General features: G+C 39.5%; 1 protein-coding gene across 1 annotated transcript in view; it reads left to right on the forward strand.

Moving 5' to 3' along the window:
- RAPGEF5 (Rap guanine nucleotide exchange factor 5) overlaps window positions 1–19,809 on the forward strand; it is a 91,065-nt gene that overhangs the window by 53,469 nt on the left and 17,787 nt on the right. The window contains exons 4-13 of the mRNA XM_041418220.1: window positions 971–1,049; window positions 2,121–2,265; window positions 4,096–4,193; window positions 4,937–4,967; window positions 5,901–5,979; window positions 8,933–9,082; window positions 11,630–11,727; window positions 13,483–13,605; window positions 14,802–14,980; window positions 18,205–18,295. Coding sequence (XP_041274154.1) covers window positions 971–1,049; window positions 2,121–2,265; window positions 4,096–4,193; window positions 4,937–4,967; window positions 5,901–5,979; window positions 8,933–9,082; window positions 11,630–11,727; window positions 13,483–13,605; window positions 14,802–14,980; window positions 18,205–18,295 — 1,073 coding nt within the window. The remainder of the gene's footprint in view (window positions 1–970; window positions 1,050–2,120; window positions 2,266–4,095; window positions 4,194–4,936; window positions 4,968–5,900; window positions 5,980–8,932; window positions 9,083–11,629; window positions 11,728–13,482; window positions 13,606–14,801; window positions 14,981–18,204; window positions 18,296–19,809) is intronic.

Below are 19,809 nucleotides of genomic sequence, written 5' to 3' on the forward strand. Positions count from 1 at the left end.
TGTCATGTGTGGCCTCCTCACAGGAGTTAAAAGTAAGTATCTTAATCTAGACAAATTTTCTTTCGTTGCCAGCTCTGATGGTTGCCCCATATAATTTTGTAGCACACCTGCACCGGTCTTACCTCCATTCTGCCACTGGGTTTTTGAAGACAACATGAGATTACCTTGAGCCCTGTCACCCAAGAGCAAACCCAGTGCTTTCCCCCAGTGATGTGTGCCGTAAAGGTTTGGAAAAATCCTAAAAATAGTGTAACATGGGAATGAAGAATGAAAAAGTTACACTGAAATCTGAAACTGTCCATTTGTCCTGACAACCGGAGGTGCTACAGCTTCAGTCTGTAGGGATGGTTTGTTAGCAAGTACCTTCAGCCTGGTTTTGTAACACTGATAGAAATCAGAAGGAGAAAAATTCTTCATTAATACAATTGAACAAACCTTAGAGAAAACTTCTCAGCGCTTACAGTGATGCCCACAAGACTAACCAACCATCTAGAGACTTGAATGTATTTATTCTGTGGTTCTCAACTACTGTGCATAGATTAATCACAGTTCATGGCAATCCTAGTTTTTTTTTTTCTCTTATTACTAAATGCTATTTTGAATTTCCACAACAAGCTAATATGTGGAAAGGCTGCTTTGTGTGCAGCTGAGCTAACCAGGATGGCAGTGTTTGTTATAAGAACCAGTTTCTTACTGGTTCCTGAACTATGATGAATTATTTTGTGCCTGTTTTGTTCCTGTTGGTGCTTTGAGGGCTGAGGATGTATTTGTTAAGTAAAGGAACTGATCTCTGCAGTGGCAACACATTGTTAACTTTTTGAAACTTAAACCTTTATGTATTCTGTATTCTTTGGGCTTTTTTTTTTTAAGGTTGGGGGTCCTGTTCCTGCCATGCACAGTAGCAGTAGATACTTTCTTCCTGCTCTTGCTGATGTACCTTGGGCTTTTTTTTTTTTGTCTTCCTCTGCAGAAACTCTCCTGGATGATTTCCTTCTCACATACACGGTTTTCATGACGACTGATGACTTGTGCCAGGCCCTTCTGAGGCAATATCCTTTTACTGAAAGTTGTATTCACGGGGGTCACACATTTACTCTTGGTTTTATCTAATGTTGAGCCTTATATCAAAGTCACATGCCTGGTTTTGAGACAAATGCCTAACTCGTAGCAACAATGCAATTTTATGTCAGCTTTGTTTGAAGATAAATAAACTTTTATAACAGTGACAAGGTAGAATTTAAATTGTGGTTAAAACCTCCCCAGGTTATGTTAATTCATAGAATACCTGTATGTGCATAATACATTACAGAATACACAAGGAGAAAAAAGTAAAGAATTTTACAGTCTCTTCTCCTTTTGTCATGTAATACAGGATATAAGTCTTAACTCATTGTGAGATAAAATAATTATTTTCGTATATTTCTAATGACTTGGATGAGCTACAAAGCTATGGATCAATGTTTGAATAAACCTTTGGCTATCATCTTTAAATTTTGTTCTGAAACCATCAGTTTTTTCCCTTATAAGATAAAGAACCATGAAGAGACTGGAGCAAGTGTGCAAAGTGGTTATCATCTGACATTTGGTGTTTCTGCCTTATGGATAGAGAGAAATAGTATAAATAATCTTTCTTTTTTTTTTTTTTTAATTTTAATGGAGTCACTTCTGCAGACAGTATAATTTGTGCAGACAAAAATAAACTGACTTCCTTTGCCTGTTTTTTGTGTTATTATGCTTTGCCCTTCTTCCCACAGACATTCACATTGGCATCAGTGTGCAGGGCAAAAGTTCATTCTCAGTTTTGCAGAAAATATATGACTGAACATTGTATAATTCCTTTTGAATTGATTTTACTTTTATAGACTCACCTCTCTAATCTGTAAGGGAAAAAAATCCTCTTGGCACAGAGGATGAATTGAAATTCCTATTACTGAGAATTTCATTCCCAAAAGTTATGAAACTCCTGAAGCTCCAGACAGGATGAAACATTTAAAACTGAGCAATGCAGTGAAAAAAAACCAAACCTTTCATTAGCAAATGAGATTATTGAAAAGTCTTTGCCAGCAGTTAATTTTAAAGCTTCTTTGAGATCTTATTGTATGTTCCTTAACCTGCTGCACCTATTGTGCTAAGAACCACCAAGGGAAAGAAGACGACTCTGATGTGTCCTGTAGGAAAAGAAAAGTCTTGCATTTGGTGTCTCAGTGGACTTCTCTCTACAAAGACTGGTTACACGAAGATGAGCATTTGAAACAATTTTTAAAGGTATTGAAACAATTTCTGTGATGCATTTCAGCACTGTTTAATTGCATATGGTGTCTAAAATGCACCGACAGCAAAATCTATAAAACATAATTTTTCATACTTAGATCTTATCCATGAAATCTATAACAGAAAATTATTTACATGTGTCTTTTTGAAATGCCTTAAATATACTCAGTTTGAACAGAAATCCTGTATTGTCAATATAGTCAACATTAAAAGCTTTAACATATGAAACTTCTGGAACTCTTGTGGTCACTAGAAAATGTGAAAAGTTAGGAAGATAAGAAATAAAACTACAAAGATCTGGAGGTTCCTTGGACACAATCATGTCTGTCAGAATAGGGTATGCAGTCAGTATCCAGAGGATCATGGACATAGAGAGTTTTGAGGTGTCTGTAACAGATGCTACTTTGACTGAGGAGTGAAATCCTATTCCGTGGTGTTTGCTGGGTGGACATGGAGAGCAGCATAGCTTTATGTATTTTTGATAAATAAAATTTTGTTCCTTACTTGTTAGCAAAGTTCTTATATTTCTGTATGAGTTCCAACAGCTCTTAATTAATTAAGCCCTTGTTAAGTTGAAAATAGTGCTGTTGTTGTGAACCTAAAATCAGTCTGGTGGCTGATTTTTTTTTCAATATGTATTTTTTCCCCACTGGTTGAAAGATGAGAGTATTTTAGGACACTTTGCAGTATCTTCCACTTTTACTGATGCGGTTCTTTGTCTGCAACTGGAGATCTTCTTAAGGGTCTTTTATCTTTTCAGTCACTTGCTCAAGAGTAAGGCAATGTGGAGAAAATCTTGAGATTCCTTTTTTTGTTTGTTTGTTTTGTGGGTTTTTTTTTTTTTTTTTAAAGTAGGACACTCTGCATATGGAAGCAGAGACCTTAGGATTTTTCTTTTTGGTACTAGGTGTGTATTGCTGTACTAGAAAGGGGATATAATTTCAGGCATCAGTTATGTTACACAGAGTTGCACCTGTGTGGATGCAGGGCTTTCTGGCCATGGAGGTGTGTGACTGTGCACTGTCTCACAATTCCTCTTCTGGAAGCTCGTGTGCAGTATTAAACAGCAATAATGTTAATGATGGTTGTAGTTACATGTGCAAAGCCAACATGCAGGGTCTTAGGCTGAAATCATTAATGCAGAAATCTGTGAATGTGGGGTCTAAAGCAAACCTCAGCTCATGCATGTGATCCTCATTTCCTTAGAAGGGAAAGGGAAGGATTCTACATGCAGGTGTGGAAAAAGTGTAGAGAAAATGATTCCTAGAATTTCAGTCATGACAATGTCTTCCCCCAAAATTAAAAGCAAGGTTTATTTATGTATTAGTTTATAGCTAGGGAGAGTTGTGGGAGTTTGTGGAAGACATCAACTCAGTTTAAAATGCATGCAGATGTGAGGAAAAGTAAAGTAGAATATTTGCCATTTTAAGTCTTAATCTGATGAACCTATTTGTTATCATTTTGGATAAGTGATGATGGTGTGGTTTGCTGTCATGCTTCAGAATGTGTTATGCTGACCTAACCAGGTTTCATGTAATAGGCACAAGTGGTTTAAATTTTCCTGTTTATAGACAAAATAATACAAGCATTTTGCCCTCTTGTTTGGTACACAGTACTAAGTAAGAGTGTTTTTCCAAAGAATATTGAATATTGATCAGTCTGTAAATTTAAACAGGAGCATTCTCTCCTTACAGGTTTTGCATAAATATAATGATAAAACTTGTTTTAGTAGGATGATGCCTGAATTAACTTAGACCACTGATGTGAAGCCTTAGATTAATGTTTGAGTTGTCAGATGTTTTAAGATAGTGCTTTGTTTTGTAGACAATATACAGAAATGTGTTAGATGATGTGTATGAGTATCCTGTTCTTGAGAAGGACCTGAAAGAATTCCAGAAGATACTTGGGATGCATCGCCGTCAGTAAGTATTGATTGTATTAGTGATCAAGTCTTCTTTTATTCAGAGTGTATTTTATTTTTGTTGCTATCTTTCTGTAATTCAGTAAAGTGATGAGTGGATACAAGTGGCATATTCAGTTTTACAAATCATCTCTTCTTAACACTAAGGCTAGATTATTTCATTTTTTTGATGTTTGTTGGGCAGTCTTTGTGATTCAAATTCACTCCCATGAATTTCATTTGGGATTACTTGCAGATAGAGCAGTAGTTTGTGGAGAAGCTGGCAAAAATTCGCTCAGAAGTTGCATGCAGTCTGTGGCTTCAGATGGTTCCTTCATTCTCTCTGCAGTACTGAGAAGCAAATCACTTGGAATAGTCATCTCAGAGCTATTATTTTACTAATAATTATTGCATCTATAAAAAATATTTAAGTGGCATGTTTTTCCAACAAATGGAAGTGGTTTGGCCATTGGGATAGTGGAAGGACCTGTGCCCTGGAGGCTGACCCTGACTGCTGTGTTTGCCTGCTCCAGCAGCTCATGGGCTGCCAGCATTTCTTTTCACTACATTGATTATGCAAGTCAAAGAAAAGTTCTCTGGCTGAGCCAGATGCCTTTAGTTTTTCCTGAAGAGCCTCTGCAGCCTTTTTGCAGTGACCATTTACTGTTAAAAATTTTCTGATGTTGTAAAGTTTGCTATAGCTAAAACTTCCTTTTCCTAAGTTTTGGCTGGAAAGAATAATTGTGATTTTCCTTTTTGTTTCAGCACTGTAGATGAGTATTCACCTCATCGAAAGGTAATGCCAGCTTGATTGTTGCTGATAGCTAGATAACTTACCATCTCACTTTTTTTTCCCCCTCTCCTCACTTCTTTCTCTTTTCTTGGCTTCTTAACTGAACATGACTGGTGAACAAAAACATGACAGGACACATCAGTGAGGTTAGACCTGCAATGCTGCTTAAGGAATATTTTTTTTCCTTTGAGTGCATCCTGGGTATCAGCAGTGTGAGCTAACCTGCAGTGGCTGTGACAGTATTAGCATGTTAACAAGATGCTTTGAGATGTCAAAATTCAGGAGAGACCTGGGAGGGTGTCCCGAGCTAGAGGGATGTAGCAAGCTGGGCAAACTGGGCTAAACACAGACATTGACATGGATGTCAAGTAAACAGAGCAAAGGGCGGATTTATTGTGACAGGGACAGACAAAAAGAGAGGAAGGAACATGAATCTGTCTGACTGGAGGGACAAGTTGCGGCCAGAGAAAGCTGGTGTACAAACTGCTCAGAGGTGAATTGCTGTGCTTGCCAGTTTTACTGGGCTGAAGCTGAAGTGTGTAATAAGCTTTAAATGTTTCTGCAAAAATGTGGAAGGCAGAACATGAGATTGCAGTGAAATTGCTAAATAGGCTGATTGCTACATAGGAAATATATATAAGTGTATAAGAATTGGGCTCTGAACACGAATACAGAAAACCTTGAATTGTGCAGGCTGCTTAGCCTTGGCATGTCCTGCTTCCTCCAAAATCCCCACCTTGGCCATTATTTAGAAAGGCAACTCCCAGTTTACTGCTCCAAGAAAGGGTGGGTGTACTTCCTATACAGAAACCTTTTGGCCAGACATATGGGTTAAATGCTGTATTTTGGGAATTACTGCTTTGTAAACAGCAAGGATGTAAAAAAAAAAACACTGTTGTTTTTTCTTTCCTTTGTTTCTTTTCCACTCCCTCACAGAATAAAACCTTTTTCCACCAGTTCAGTGTAAAGGAGAACTGGCTGCAGCACAGAGGAACCGTGAATGAAACAGAAGAAAGTGAGTATAAATGAAAGAGTGGAGGAAAAGCTCAAAAGCTATTAAATGGTTTCTCAAGGACTTCAATGTAAAAATTCTTTAGCTGACATACAGCTTTTGAACAAGACCTTAGGGACACAAAAGAAGAAATATTTGGCAAGTTTTCCTTCCTTCCTCCTGGTTTACAGGGCTCAGCAGTGCCATGGTATCTCAAGGGGTTTTTGCCCTGTCCGGTTCCTCCAGCACCCCTGTGACAGTCGTGTGTGTGTCCCAGGTGTGCTGGCAGCCTGTCCACCAGGCATTACTTCTGCTCCAGTTCATGCTCTTGGGCTCTTGACCTATATCTTGGTTGTGAAAGGTGAATGAATAAGCCTGTCACATGAAATGGGCCAGGATCTGCTAGCTCTGGGAATGTGCCTTCGCTCCTTCTCTGCTCAAAAACATCTCTGCATGGAGCGCCAGGTGCCGCTTCACTTTAATGCCAGCCATTTCAAAAGGCAATTCCCTGCATCACTATTAGTAAGGCAGTGAGGCTGTCACCCTCCTGCAATGCCTGAGCGAGGAAGGAGGCAGAGAGGAGAATGCTGTGTACGCAAACCGGGAATGGCAGAAGGACCTCCTGCCTTGCAGCCTCGCTCTTTGACAGTAGGTCTTCATTTCTTACTGGGAAAAAGACTCCTGAAGTTCACTGGAAGTCAGGGTATTTTTAGTGCTCATTTGTGAGAGAATAAAAACTGAGCTTGTTCTATGCCAAGTCGAAAGACTTGCACAGTATGTGCTGCTGGTAGGTGATCCTCTTTTTGTGCTTCAAATATAGGGGGTTTTGAGGTTTATGTTACCAAGGCTTCTTCTAAAAATGTTATTTGTGGATGAGAGCCCCCACATTTATTATTCTTTTGAAGCTGGACACAGCTTGTGAGTGACTGGAAAGTGTACTAGTGTGAGAAAGTGGATTGGAAAGTGTACTGGTAGGTCAGCAACCAGGACAGGACCCAGCAAGGCCAGTCCTGACTGAGTTAAATTGCTTTTGTCTCACTCCTTGAGAGCAGGAGCCATGCACTATGATGGGATTGAAGGAATGAAATAGCCAGAGTGAAACTGGAGAAGGGAGAGACAGATGCAGAGGGTGGACATCTAACCCTGTGTAGTGGAGTGCTGTCTGACTGATGGTGCTTGTCCAGCTGCTCTATGCCCCTTGACCAGAGGTGTTTTATCCTCTGTTGCAGTCATTACCAGGGCAGCTTGCAGACCATGGCCACTTCCTCCCTCTGGCATTCCCTCCTTCTGACAGAGGAGCAGCACAGGCTCCTGGAAGAGATGATGTGGTCCATCCCAAGAGATACCACAGATAGAATGTTGGAAAGGTGTGAGGGGGAGAATCACTATGGTGGTTGTGCATGAGCATCTAACCTGTGGGTTGATTTAGTTCAGTGTTAAAAGAAGAATGAATCAATAGCCCATTTATAAAATGACATTGCTGTTATTGTCCCTTCGCAAATGACAGAGAGGACATTTCAAACAAATTCACTGTAAGCAAGGTGTGTCAGTTTGTATAAGGAGTCCAAATATTCATATCAGATTTTTTTTTAATTTATTTTTCTACTTTGTAATTTAAAGTGCAGTTGGATGTCTCTGTCTTCATGATGTGGATCCATTCTGATAAAATATTGTGCCATAGAATGAGCATCTCATTTACTCTCTGTCAGCAGAGACAGGTTAAAAAGGAATTATAAAATCAAATGGCGTTTTTCCCCCTAATACTCGACATTAAGTCCCTCCTTCGTTCTCATATTCATTTTTTCTTTACTACAACAGGAAAAAACCCTGTTCTCAAGAATAGTGTTCTTAACTGCTTCTGGTATAGTCTTCACTAATGAAAGTGCCCTGAAGCCATGAAGATCTGTAGGACAAGCAAAGAGCTATTGCTACATACATCCGCCAATAAAGATAATAAAAAAATACAAGAGTTCTGGAGAAGAAAAGTTGTAATGTGTTGGCATGGTAGCAGCCTGTCTAGAGTAAGAAGTGCTAGAGGAGAAGGAAATTGAAAGTTTAATTGAGCACTGAAGTGAGTGTGAAACTAAGAGCTGTGACAATTCTGATTAGCAGATGTAATTTTCAAAATATTTATGCAAGTCTGCGGCTCAGTTTCTTCTGCTTAAGTGTGGCAGCCATGTTTCAAAGAACTAGCTAGGGCAAACTGTGCAAAAGATGTAAACCTAAAATTTAGTTCTGGCAGGCAGAGAGAGTGTACATCCCTTTTTGCAGTGGAAAAAAGTAATCGCAGAGCTGACCACGGCATTCCCAGAGCTGAACCAACTCTTGGACCTCAGTGGAAATAGTGAGCCCAGGGAGTTTCTCCAAACCAGTCCCATTTATATGTGCTGCTTGTGATTCAGGAAATGAGTTGTCAGAACTAATTGGATGGCAGTTTGGGCAGTCTCTGCTGGTGCTGAAATACTCTGGCAAGTAGTTTAGATGTCTAGACAGATAAGCTATCAGGAGTGGTTGAAAACCTGGGAGCACTGTTCTTGCAAAGCTTCCTGTTCCAGGTAGAAATGGAGGTCCAAAATAATTTCTGCAGCAAACATGAAGTATACTGAAAGGGCAGTGATTTATCTGAACCTAAAAGAAAGGGAGAAAAAATGGCAACAGCTGAGTTTCGGAGAAGATAGGCAGTGAAGGAAGTTGTTTGTGACAAATCCTCAGGGTAGGAAATCTTAAATAGGTATTGCAGTGGGAGTCTGTGTTTCCATTTGCCTGCCTCTCTCATTTCTCAGGGACAGGAAGTGGGGAGGGGAAAAATGATGAAGTTTATGCTCAGTTTCATGTCCTTTGTGTCAGGGTGCCGTGACTGCCCCTTCCTACAGCAGCCAGGCAGCTGAGGCATTGCTGTGGTGGGGTCTGCAGGTTTGTTCTTTGCTCTGTTCAGGTCTCTGCCTACAGCTGAGCATGCCTTTGTTCCTTTGTGCAGTTTTCTGCCGTGTGTATATAACGGAGCACTCCTATGTCAGTGTGAAAGCTCAAGTGTCCACTTCAGCTCAGGAGATTCTGAAGATTGTGGCAGAAAAGATCCAGTACCCGGAGGAGGAGTTGGCGCTGGTAACAGTCTCATTCTCTGGTGGTAAGTAACTTCCCTCCATCTGATTGCTTACCTTTTATTGCTTCAGGTAAGGAAGGGCTGGCATTTTCTGATGCAAGGATACAGCTGTTCCTCTATGGGCCCACAGCTGGATGACCAGGGGAACAATGAAGAGCTGCTTCCCAGAGACTTGTTTCCATGGCAACAGTTCTTTCTTGGGTACTGTGGGATGTAGCATCTCCTGGCTGGGAAGAGAGTGTAAAGAACTCTCAATCTCCAGCAGTATTGCAAGGTTTTATTTCTTTTTCACAGATGAATCTCCTATTTTGGAATTTAAATTAATTTTGAAGGAAATGAGGCATGGTTTGCCTTGAAAATAGAGATGGGAATAGCAAATACTATATGCATGGCTGTCTCCTCATTTATGGCATAGGCAACAAATATTCTTGAGCTGAAAGGAGGAAGAAATGTATTTTGTAGGCAGCAACTGACATATTTTGCCTGTTGTTTTAGTGTTAATCATTAAAAAGAAAGGCTTATTTCTTTTTTAAGAATGACTATAGTGATTGTGGAGTGTTACTAGGGACCAGCCAAAGTCCCAAGATCTTCTTTGGTCTTTGGCAGGTCTCAAGTTCCTTGGTCAGGTTGTTTTAGTCGTTGTGATGTTTTTTGGAAGTAATTTAATTAGGTACATAGAGCTGTGAAGCTGTATGTACAAAAGGACTAAGAGTGTAGAATATCTAGGCAATATTCTCAGATAACATTAGTTGGTGTTGATCCCCTAAGACAAAGGATGCGTCTTTTAAATTACAGCACTCATTGCTACTTCTTTGTCAATCTAGTTAGATGAAATACACACAAGTGCTGGTTTGTTCTGTTTATATCTTTGATTCAGAACTGGAAGGTCACATTTTTTCCCCCATGCTGAGCTCAATTAAATAGGTTTATTTTTCAGTGCACTGGTGTGGGTGTCGGGGAGATGGTGCCCTGCTCTGGTTGCTGAGATCCTGGGCACGGAGCAGCCATTGGGAACATTACACATGGGTGTCCTGGCCATCAGGCTAAATCATTTTCAGGCATACTCTTTTTACTCTTTTTGGTATGCCCAAACTCACCTCCAGTGCATTTCACAGCACTGCAAAATCACTCTGCTGCTGTTGTTTTTCAGGTCTTTCTCTCCTGTTCAAGAGCAGGTCAAGTTTTGCTCTGATAGCAATAAATCTGGTTCTAACTGCCTGCTTAGCTAAAGAAAACCAACCATTCATAAATAATGAAACAGACTATATTGGTTCCCAGGAAAGCCACAAAATAGAAGTGGTTGCCACTTGGTTGTTCAATGAGAAACAGTAAATAAAATGCAGGTATAGTAGGAAAGCCATTTGTATGTGACCTTTACAACCCCTAAAATGTTATTTAGTTACATTGCCTGAGTTAATTTGAAATACAACAATACCAGTGTCTTTCTTCTTATGGATCCTGTACTGCAAGTAATAAACACCAACCTACTATGTTTTTTTTCTGCTTTGTGTTTTTGCTATTTGTGTGACTTAGAACTCTTGTCTTTCATCTGCTTGGAGGGCAGCAGTATAAGCACTGGAGAACCTGTTCTTATTGTACTCCAATAATGGATAAGCAAGCTCTTTATTCAAAATTACCTTGAAAAAACCATAATTATAGTTCAGCTAATGCATCTGTGCATCAATGGATAAGTGAGCATGGATAAAAAGGAAAACTGTCTGAAATTATATTTGGCTCTCAGCCTTCTCCTGGTCCTACTCCTCATGGGCAATGCAGAGTCCAGGGTAACTGTCAGTGTTCTTGGTGTAGTTTTGGGTCTATCATGTATCTGGTCTCCAGAGTATACTTGGAGCCCTCAGGAAGTGACAGTTTTTGCAAGGCAGTTTTTAAGCTGTATTTGTAGTTTTGTGTTATTTCCCACCTCCCCCCCCCACCTTTCTCTAGTTCGTTAAAGATTCCCCAGAGCTGAACCAGTGCTCTGGACTGGAAGGAAAAAAGTCCTTACCCTTTGCTACCAGTGTGCTGCTGTTTTACTCAGATATTTCCTAAATTATTTGCTCTAAGTTTAGAAGAATTACTGTAAATACTGTGTTACTGCTCTGTGGGGTGAATTTCATGGTGATGAGATCCTTTAAACTTCTTTTCCTGTTCAGTGGCTGTGGCTACTGGTTTAATCTCCACCCCTGGTTTTGTCTCCAGTGACACACAACAGCTCAGTCTCCTGAGGCTGAGACACTCTGCTCTAACAAAATTCACTACATTTATACTAGATACACTGGGTTGAAATTAAATGTTCTATAAGCCATGGGAAGCTAGACCAGATGAATTCAGGGATTCTTTCTGTTCTATGTGAAATGCAGTTTGAAAAGCAGAAGCAGGAAGCTTTTTGTGCTGTATCCTGCCTGAGCAAGATGATGAGGTGGAGATGATTGGTCCCTACAGAGACTGAATTTGATGCCTAGTTACTTTCTCAGAAGTTGATGTGTTTTCACAAATACAATTGTATCTTTATTTCTCATATACAGCTTTTACTCCTGTTCTGAAACTTCTGGTTTTTTGCTGTTTTTACAGAAAAACATGAGCTACAACCAAATGATTTGGCTATCTCAAAATCTTTGGAGTCATCCAGTCGTATGTTTGTATACCGAAAAGATCTGACTGATTCTTTGGTAAGGAGTGGTATTGCGTATTTCCCATTTTTCATTTGTCTGACTCCAAATCAAAACCTTAGTATTCTGCTCCGAGGGCTTTTTCAATGCAGAATTTATTTTTTGCTTCCTTAATAAAGCTTACTGAGCTGCTCTATTCCTTAAAAAAACCCCAAACTTTCATTAACAGCAGTTACTTGACTGAACAGTAATGGAATTTGTTCATCAATTTTAAATAAACCAAAGCTTCTGTGCAGTTTAAATCTTGCAATCTACATCAGCCTGGAAAAACTGACCTGTGTTTGTACCAGAATAGATGGGATGAGGATTATTCAGGGCTTTTGTGACTCTTTCCTCCCCGCCCTGCCTTGTGCCACTGTAGCACTTTGACTGGTACATAATGATACAAAGTGGTGAACAAATTCCCTGGAATTACTACATGTGGAAATAGATGTCATGTGAGTTCCACAAGACCCATCAGTGTGACCCCTGTGTTGTGGCCAGCTGGTGTGTACCACTGGGGGTGTGTCCTCCTCCTTTCCTTCTGCCTGTCTTCTCTCCGTCCTCATGCCGTCGCTGGGAAGGTCAGCGGATCGAGAGGCAGCAGATCTCTCTCATCCTTCCCTCTGTCTTCAGAAATCAGGATTGCACCCTCCCTCCCTCCACGCTTTCCCAAAACCTCAGTGAGGCAGGCATGGTCAGGCACTTCAGTGTTCCAATAGTTTTCTGCTAATTACGCAGATGTTTCCAGGAAAGAGTAGGGGCTGTATCACAGCTGACTTCTACGCGTTGTCAGTACCGCTAGGATCTGTGCATTCATCCTCGGGATGAGAAATGTCTATTTACATTTTGTCGGATCAATGTACCCCGAAGAGCTGACGTGCCACTATCATTGTAATCTGTCATCCCCATTATCTCTGGCTTTCGAGCCATCTCTTAAAACGTGGATATCAAGGGAAGGTTTCCAGCGTAGACAGGTGACAGCCAACCTAGTTTCATTAGTTACATAATAAAAATTGCAAATCTTGCTGTAACAGTCTGAAATATAGCACCAAAGTAATGGCTTAACTGGTAAGAATAATCTTCCATCTTGGCAGCTGGTTCATGTGCCAAGTTTCAGACTGATGAGGTTAAAAAAGCCAAGAGAAATGCAAAACTTTGAAAATCCCAGCTAATAATGGAAATGTCAAATGACCCTGAATACCAACAGTACCACAGCACTCCAAAGTAATATACTAAGTAACTTTTATGAATCAGAACCCACAGCGTTTTACTCTTTGTTGATTACTTTTGGGATAGATTAATCATAAAATACATGGATTTATGTTATTTGTTAAAGTGGACTGGAGGGCAAGTTATGTGCGTTTATTCTTAAACCAATGTGTTTTTAGAATGATTCTTTTATATCAGAAAATTTACTGATGTCTTAATTTAGATTTTATTTCCTGATAGTTTGAGGGATTTTATTTTTATTATGCTGTCTGCTTGGCCAGTGTTTTATATTCAAGGTTGGGAGAGGGAGAGAGAAGGAGAGGGGGAGAAGGCCTCACTCTCCAAAGCAAATCATTGATCCTATTGACCCATTTCCCATTTCAAGCTATTTATTAAATAGGTTATGGCTCCTTCATTTTGATTAGTGGGGAAAAAAGCCCTCAGAGTGCACTTAGAGAAGATTACCTGCTCAGCTCTGTTTGGTACCTTAGTCCAGTAACTGTTTCATTGCAGAGCCTTTGGCATTTCTTGAGGAATTTATTTTGCTCTTGTCTGTTCATTTAGAGCCCATTTTCTGAAAATGAGGAATTGCAGCAAAGATCTGTGAGGATTTTGGGAATCAACACCTGGGATCTTGCCTTAGAACTAACAAACTTTGATTGGAGCCTCTTCAATGCAATTCACGAGGTAAGAAGCACCACATCCACTTCCAGGTATATTACTGTCATGCAGCATTGCATCATTGTGATGCATTTTGGAGCATTGGTACTCCTGGATGCTTGCTTCACTGTCATGACAGCATGATTTGGCAGCTCTCAGTAGTGGTCACAGGTCCAAGAGTTATCTTGCAGTCCTTGAGACTGAAAAGAATTGTCAGAGGTTTGTAACTTCCCTGTGTTTGGGCATCTCTTATGTTCCCTGTATACCTGATGTGTTTTATTGAGATTTGCCTCAAAAGAGTAAAAGACCATGATTATTTTCTAAAAACCTTCTCTGTGAATGGGTTACATATGCAGAATATCCTATGCACTTGAAAGTGTTTCAGTAAATATGGGATTCCAGAAATAGTTGTCTTTCATATCACTTTAGCCACAAAAGAATTCACAGTTTCAGCAATTCAGATGGTCACATTACTGTTCTTGTTCTTGGTAGGCTTCAGTGAGATGAAGAATACTAGGCAGGCTTTATTAAATGAGATAATGGTGCACTTCAGGACCCATTGGGTTGTTTCAATGACTTTGATAGGTTCTAGTTTGGGTTGCTGAGTAAAACACATGTTAACAGTAGAAAAGCTCTCTTGAAAGTACTGTTTACTGAAAAGCATGTTGGCTTTTTGAGAAAATGAATGTGAAATTGCCTTGGTTTTCACCAGATGCTTTCCTTATCTATAATTTTGAGTTCTTTTATTCAGTTTAGATGCTTTAAATTTGAAACTGGCCACGTTTGGTTTTTTTTTTTTTTTAACAGAGATCAAGACCCACACCTCTATTGATTAAAAATTGGCTAATACAGAAACAAGTTTGAAAAGAAATTTTTCAAATTCTGCAGTGGTTTGATATGGTTGATTTTTCATACTGGAACAGAAGTGATGAAATACAGAAATAGATTGTTATGTCTTATACCTGGCTATAGCCAGAAATGGTACCTTGGGAATTCTAACAAGAAGATCATATCTTGCAGGATTTCCAGTCCACCTGCCTTCTGTAATAAGTCTCTAAATTTTGCTAAGCCAAACCTGAACCATTTGTGATTGGCTCATGGATAATGAAAAAATAACCATTTGTGACCAGACCTTGTTTCAAAAACATAGTTTTAAATAATTTACCGTTCATTTATATTTAAATTGTTTCTATATCCCTAATAATGTTGTCCATGTCTTCCAGCAAGAGCTGATATACTTCACATTCAGCAGACAGGGCAGTGCTGAAAACACTGAGAATCTCAGTCTTCTGCTTCAAAGATGCAACGAGGTCCAGCTTTGGGTCGCCACCGAGATTCTCCTCTGTAGCCAGCTCTGCAAACGCGTACAGCTAGTGAAAAAGTTCATCAAGATTGCTGCCCAGTAAGTTGCTGGCGTTGCAAGAGAAATCCTGGAATTCACATGGTTTGTTTGGCAAGAAGTAGGTGGAGAAGAAAGGAAAGAAAACTAATTTGTCACCCTGTGTTTTGATAGTGTAGTAAGCATTCCTAAATAAAACAGTCCGTAGATAACAACAGCAGAGCCTGGTCAAAACTAGGCCTGGTGGAGTGTGTGCTGCCCAAATCTCCCCTGGCAGCTTAGCTGCTGTGTCTGCAGTGTCAGCTGCAACATCCCTGATGGTGCAGAGATAGCTCCTTCTGAGCTCAGCTAACCTGAGGACCATATGATGGAACTATTTTGGCAGCAAAACAGTCACACACGACTAGATAGAAACCAAAACATCCTGTTAGGAACTTGAAAGTCCTGCCTTTAGAGGGGAACCTAACTGCAATAAGCTGTTACCCCATGTAATCTTCTCTGGACTAGTCCTTTACTTATTGGAGGGGTAGGCTTTTTCATGTGTTAGATTTGACAGTCTACTCTTTCACTGTTACTAAATAGTACTGGCATTTATTCTATGTCTTGCAACAGAATGCAAATATATACTATACACAGAGATCTCTTTTCTCTGTAATCACCCTTTGTCTTAGTAACAAGGAAATGGAGCAATTTAAATATGTGCAATCATCCTCCTCACCTCTCTCTCCACTTGTTGGTCTTCTGCAATATTTGAATATGCATGTTCGTGGAAAATGTATGAATTGTTCCTTTCATCGACTGGGCTGATTTAATTGCAAGGCACTTACATAGAAAGGACTGTTCTCTGCTGAAGCAGTACCTTTAGAGAAATTAATTCTTCTAATCTAATCTATTGTAACTCATAAATGTGATCTGATTTAGTTTGCAAATTGTGTGGTATCCAGTAATATGTTCATTTTCTGCCTTGTCAATGACCATAAAATGGTTGGTTCTAGGTGCCTTGCTTGCACCATTGTAGCATTAATTTGCATCCCAGGAAAAGGTTATGTCAGTCCTGAATAAGAATATATTTTTTACCAGATTAAAGTGTTGCTCTATTTTTATTGATTCCATTCTGTTAAGTGAAAAGCCAGAGTTATGGAGACTAAATACGGTTGTCAGTAAGCAGTAGACAGGCTCTCCCAGTGAATTGCAGAAGCACCCATCACTGGAGAATGTAGATGATGAAATAAGAGCGTGTGTAGTTTTAACAAGATTTTTTTTTCCATCATAAAAGCTGCTTTCTAAATGAACACACCACTGTATGTCATCAGTTCTGGAAGAGTTGATGAGAGAGGAGCAATTAGGGTAGAAGGATGGTGTGCTAAACACATCATGAGACAAGCCAAGCAGCCCTCCTCTTTTGTTTATGACTATGGCAGAGAGGGAGGGAACTATGAACTGCTCTGGCTGCTCCCTGTTCTCTGCTCCCAGATTCAGCCAGGAATCTTTGTCTGGTCAGGAATCCACCAGGACTAAGATTTCACGTCCATCATCTGTGTTCTTTGCTGTTGAGGAATGCATTTTACACAAGTGTGTCAATACATAAAAAAGAGAGTTTTTGGAAAACAAATCCATACTCTTCTGTTGATGAGTAGTCTAAAAGAGAAGGCAAGTGGTTCAATAAACAAAATTAATTAGCATGTTATTAGAAAAAAAAAAACATCCTGGGGAGTTAAAGAAACAAGTCAATGTAAGGTTAGAACAAAGAGGTTACAACAGCAGCTTTTTGCTCCCCAAGCAAGCAGTGGTGGCTGTGAGAGACATCCCTTCTCTCCACTGCTTGCTGAGAGGAGTGGGCCCACCCAACAGAGAGTTCGTGCAGGCTGCACTGGACACCTTCCTTGTTTTGAAATGAGTTGCCTTTGGGAGCTGCCTGGCTTTAATGATAAAAAGAATCTAAGAAACAAAGTTAGGATTTACTTGAAGGCAGCTGAAGTGAAGTGAGAAATACACTGTCTCAAGATAGTACACAGTGATAAGGACAGGCTTTATAAAACTAGTACCAACTTCTGGCCATTTTCCAGCCTAAGGCCTTGGCATGCACTTTTCCCAGATGATAAATCCCAGTGAAGCCAGTGGATTCATTCACACTTTAAATTGTCTTAAAAGAAGATTCACTCTCACACACAAATGCACCCATATATTTGTATGGTCTCCAAAAATCTGCAAGAGACAGGGCAATATTTTTGTTTTAAAAGGACTCAGTATTTTAGGATTTCAAGTTTCCTAATGAACTAGAAATAAGCATGGTCTGATTGTATACAGTAAAATGTCAAAAAATAGAGAAATCAAGCAAATTGGGACATGTACTGGAACCAGTACTAGCTGCAACTGGTTTATAGGCATATGTAAATTGAACAGTAACCAGATTTTCAGACAATAAAAATGATGAGGGATTGCATTGGAGGATAGATAGATGGGGAAAAAAAAGAATTATCTAAGGAGTCTAGTGGCATGTGCAAACAACAGTAGGATAAGATTTAATTTAGATAGATGCCAAGTAATTCAGCTACAGAATGCTAATACTGAGCTGAAGAAATAAATGCATGATTGTAAAGAACAGCACTGTGACAGAGGTCCTTGGGTGATAACAGATGACAAATTAAAAGGACAAAATGTGATGCTGTTCCAAATAAATAATTTGCTGTTTGTTTTATACTTGCATAAGAACGTAGAACAGTAATTATATTTCTTTTTCCCTCCCCACTGTCTCGCTACATGAGAAAGTAGTGAAGGAAATAAGAGTTAAATATGAGTTAAAATAAATTACAAAGAATTCAATGAAGGATAATAACAATATGGAAAAGCAAATTGCAGGCCACAACTACGAAGAGAAATTGAAGGAGCCTATGTTGTACAATTTACAGAAAAGATGAAAAAGAGAATGAAAATATTTATTATACAACAGAATAGAGGTCAAGAAATTATTCTGTATGGTAAAGGACAGCTGGGAGTAACTTGAACATTGAAAAGGGAAAATTACTTTTGACAGCAAAGGCAAAAAATTAACCTGCCAACAACAGGGTTGATGAGACAGGAGAACGTTTTCTAAAAAACTTCTTAGAGACCCCATCACCTAGACTGCAGGTGGTTATGAGAGGACATTTAATGAGTTCATTATGTGGAAGATGATTGTATGTTAGTGCTGAGGGTTGAAATGAGACTCAGTAACCTAGGATACGTGTGCATTCCATTTATCACGGATTCTGAGTACCAAAAAAAAAAATCATATTTTTATTCCTCAGCTGTAAAGCCCAAAGAAATCTGAATTCATTCTTTGCAATTGTTATGGGTCTCAACACTGCATCTGTCAGCCGGCTGTCTCAGACCTGGGAGGTAAGACACATCTTTATATCTTTCAGACACTGTCAAAAGCATTTTGCACAAAGGCTGTATACTGGTGAATTACCTTTTCTTTCTGATTATTATTTTTTTCATGCTGAAATCAAACATGGAGGGAGTGTTGGTGGAGAAAATTCTTTATGACCTGAAACCTTAGATACACAGGTATTAAAAAAAACCACCTAAATGTGTCCTTCCAGAGTTTTAAATAATAACAAAGCATGGAGATCTTGTCCCCTTAAAACAAAATCAATTATTCTAGCATTTTAAGTAGATGTCAAAACAAAAAGTCTTACAAAGGTGGCTCCAAACAAGCAATAACTTATTATGGAATAATTTAATTAAAAAGCCAAATCAACAAAGTAGAAATGAACCTTCTTTAGTAGTCTTTCATCAGGTTTTTTTTTGCAGCTGCTCATCTTAAACAACGAAGTTAGGAAATGAGCCATGAATAAGGAGCATACTGGAGAACAGAGATTATTTGCTTAAAAAGCAACTGGTTGCTACACAGAGCATGAGTTTAAAGGAGGGTCCCACTGGGATCTGTATTTGTGTTGTGGTTTTTTTGTTTCCATCCAAATGGCATCCATGTTGAATTACAGTATCTGCAAGTTTACCGTATCTGCTGATGAACCAAATACTGGGGAAGGGGTAATTGAGCAGGGTGGGTTGAAGCCTTATCCCTCCTTCAAGCCCTTAACACCACAGGTGGGCACTGCTCTAAAAACATCTGTAACACAGAGTGACAGAGAAGGGCTGTGATCTCCTGCCTTGGAGATATGCCTGAGCACCAACATCTGGGACCAGAGGGCCATTAGAGATTTACAAACCTGTCTGACACTGTCCAGAGCAAAGTCTGCCCTCTCAGCTGAAACCACACATATGGAAACATCACTTGTATGTCTGAGGCTTTGACACACAGAGGAGCAAGGACTGTTTACAGAGACTCAGATAGGCAAGGAAGAGCTGACTTAAAAGATAAAGTAAAAGTTTTAGAGAAACTACATACCTGAGGACAATGACACAGAAAGCCCTTGCCTCTGATATGTCTAAAACACCTCTCTGGGGAACATTTGCCCTGGCCTCCTCCTAAGTTGCCTTCATTCCATTTCTCTATGCTCCGGTAGGAGAGTGGAAGAGACCAAGAATGGTCTGAAAGGCAGTGATACAGATCTCTCCTGCACAGAGCCACGCAGAACTCTGCTCTGTGCTGAGGTCTCTGGAGATCATGTGCTGCCGGTGGACTTCTCTCAGGAAGAGCAGAACATGTTGCTTGTCGGAACAAAGAGTGCATCTGCATATGTACCGCCGTAAATATGTCACGTTTCTGTGTGTAAAATATTTATCAAGTTGCACCCTTTCTTTTTTTTTATTTGTAAAACTTCATTGCACTGGAAGTTGCAAAAGCAGAAGGTTATTTGCATTAGTAATGTGACTTCTAGAAAGTAGAGCAATGTTTTAAAATTAATTATAATTACTTACACATGTAAATGAAATAACCTAAATTT

This window comes from Onychostruthus taczanowskii, unplaced genomic scaffold (genome assembly GCF_017590055.1).
Source record: "Onychostruthus taczanowskii isolate IOZ18803 unplaced genomic scaffold, ASM1759005v1 scaffold59, whole genome shotgun sequence".
NCBI classification, from domain to species: Eukaryota; Metazoa; Chordata; class Aves; order Passeriformes; family Passeridae; genus Onychostruthus; species Onychostruthus taczanowskii.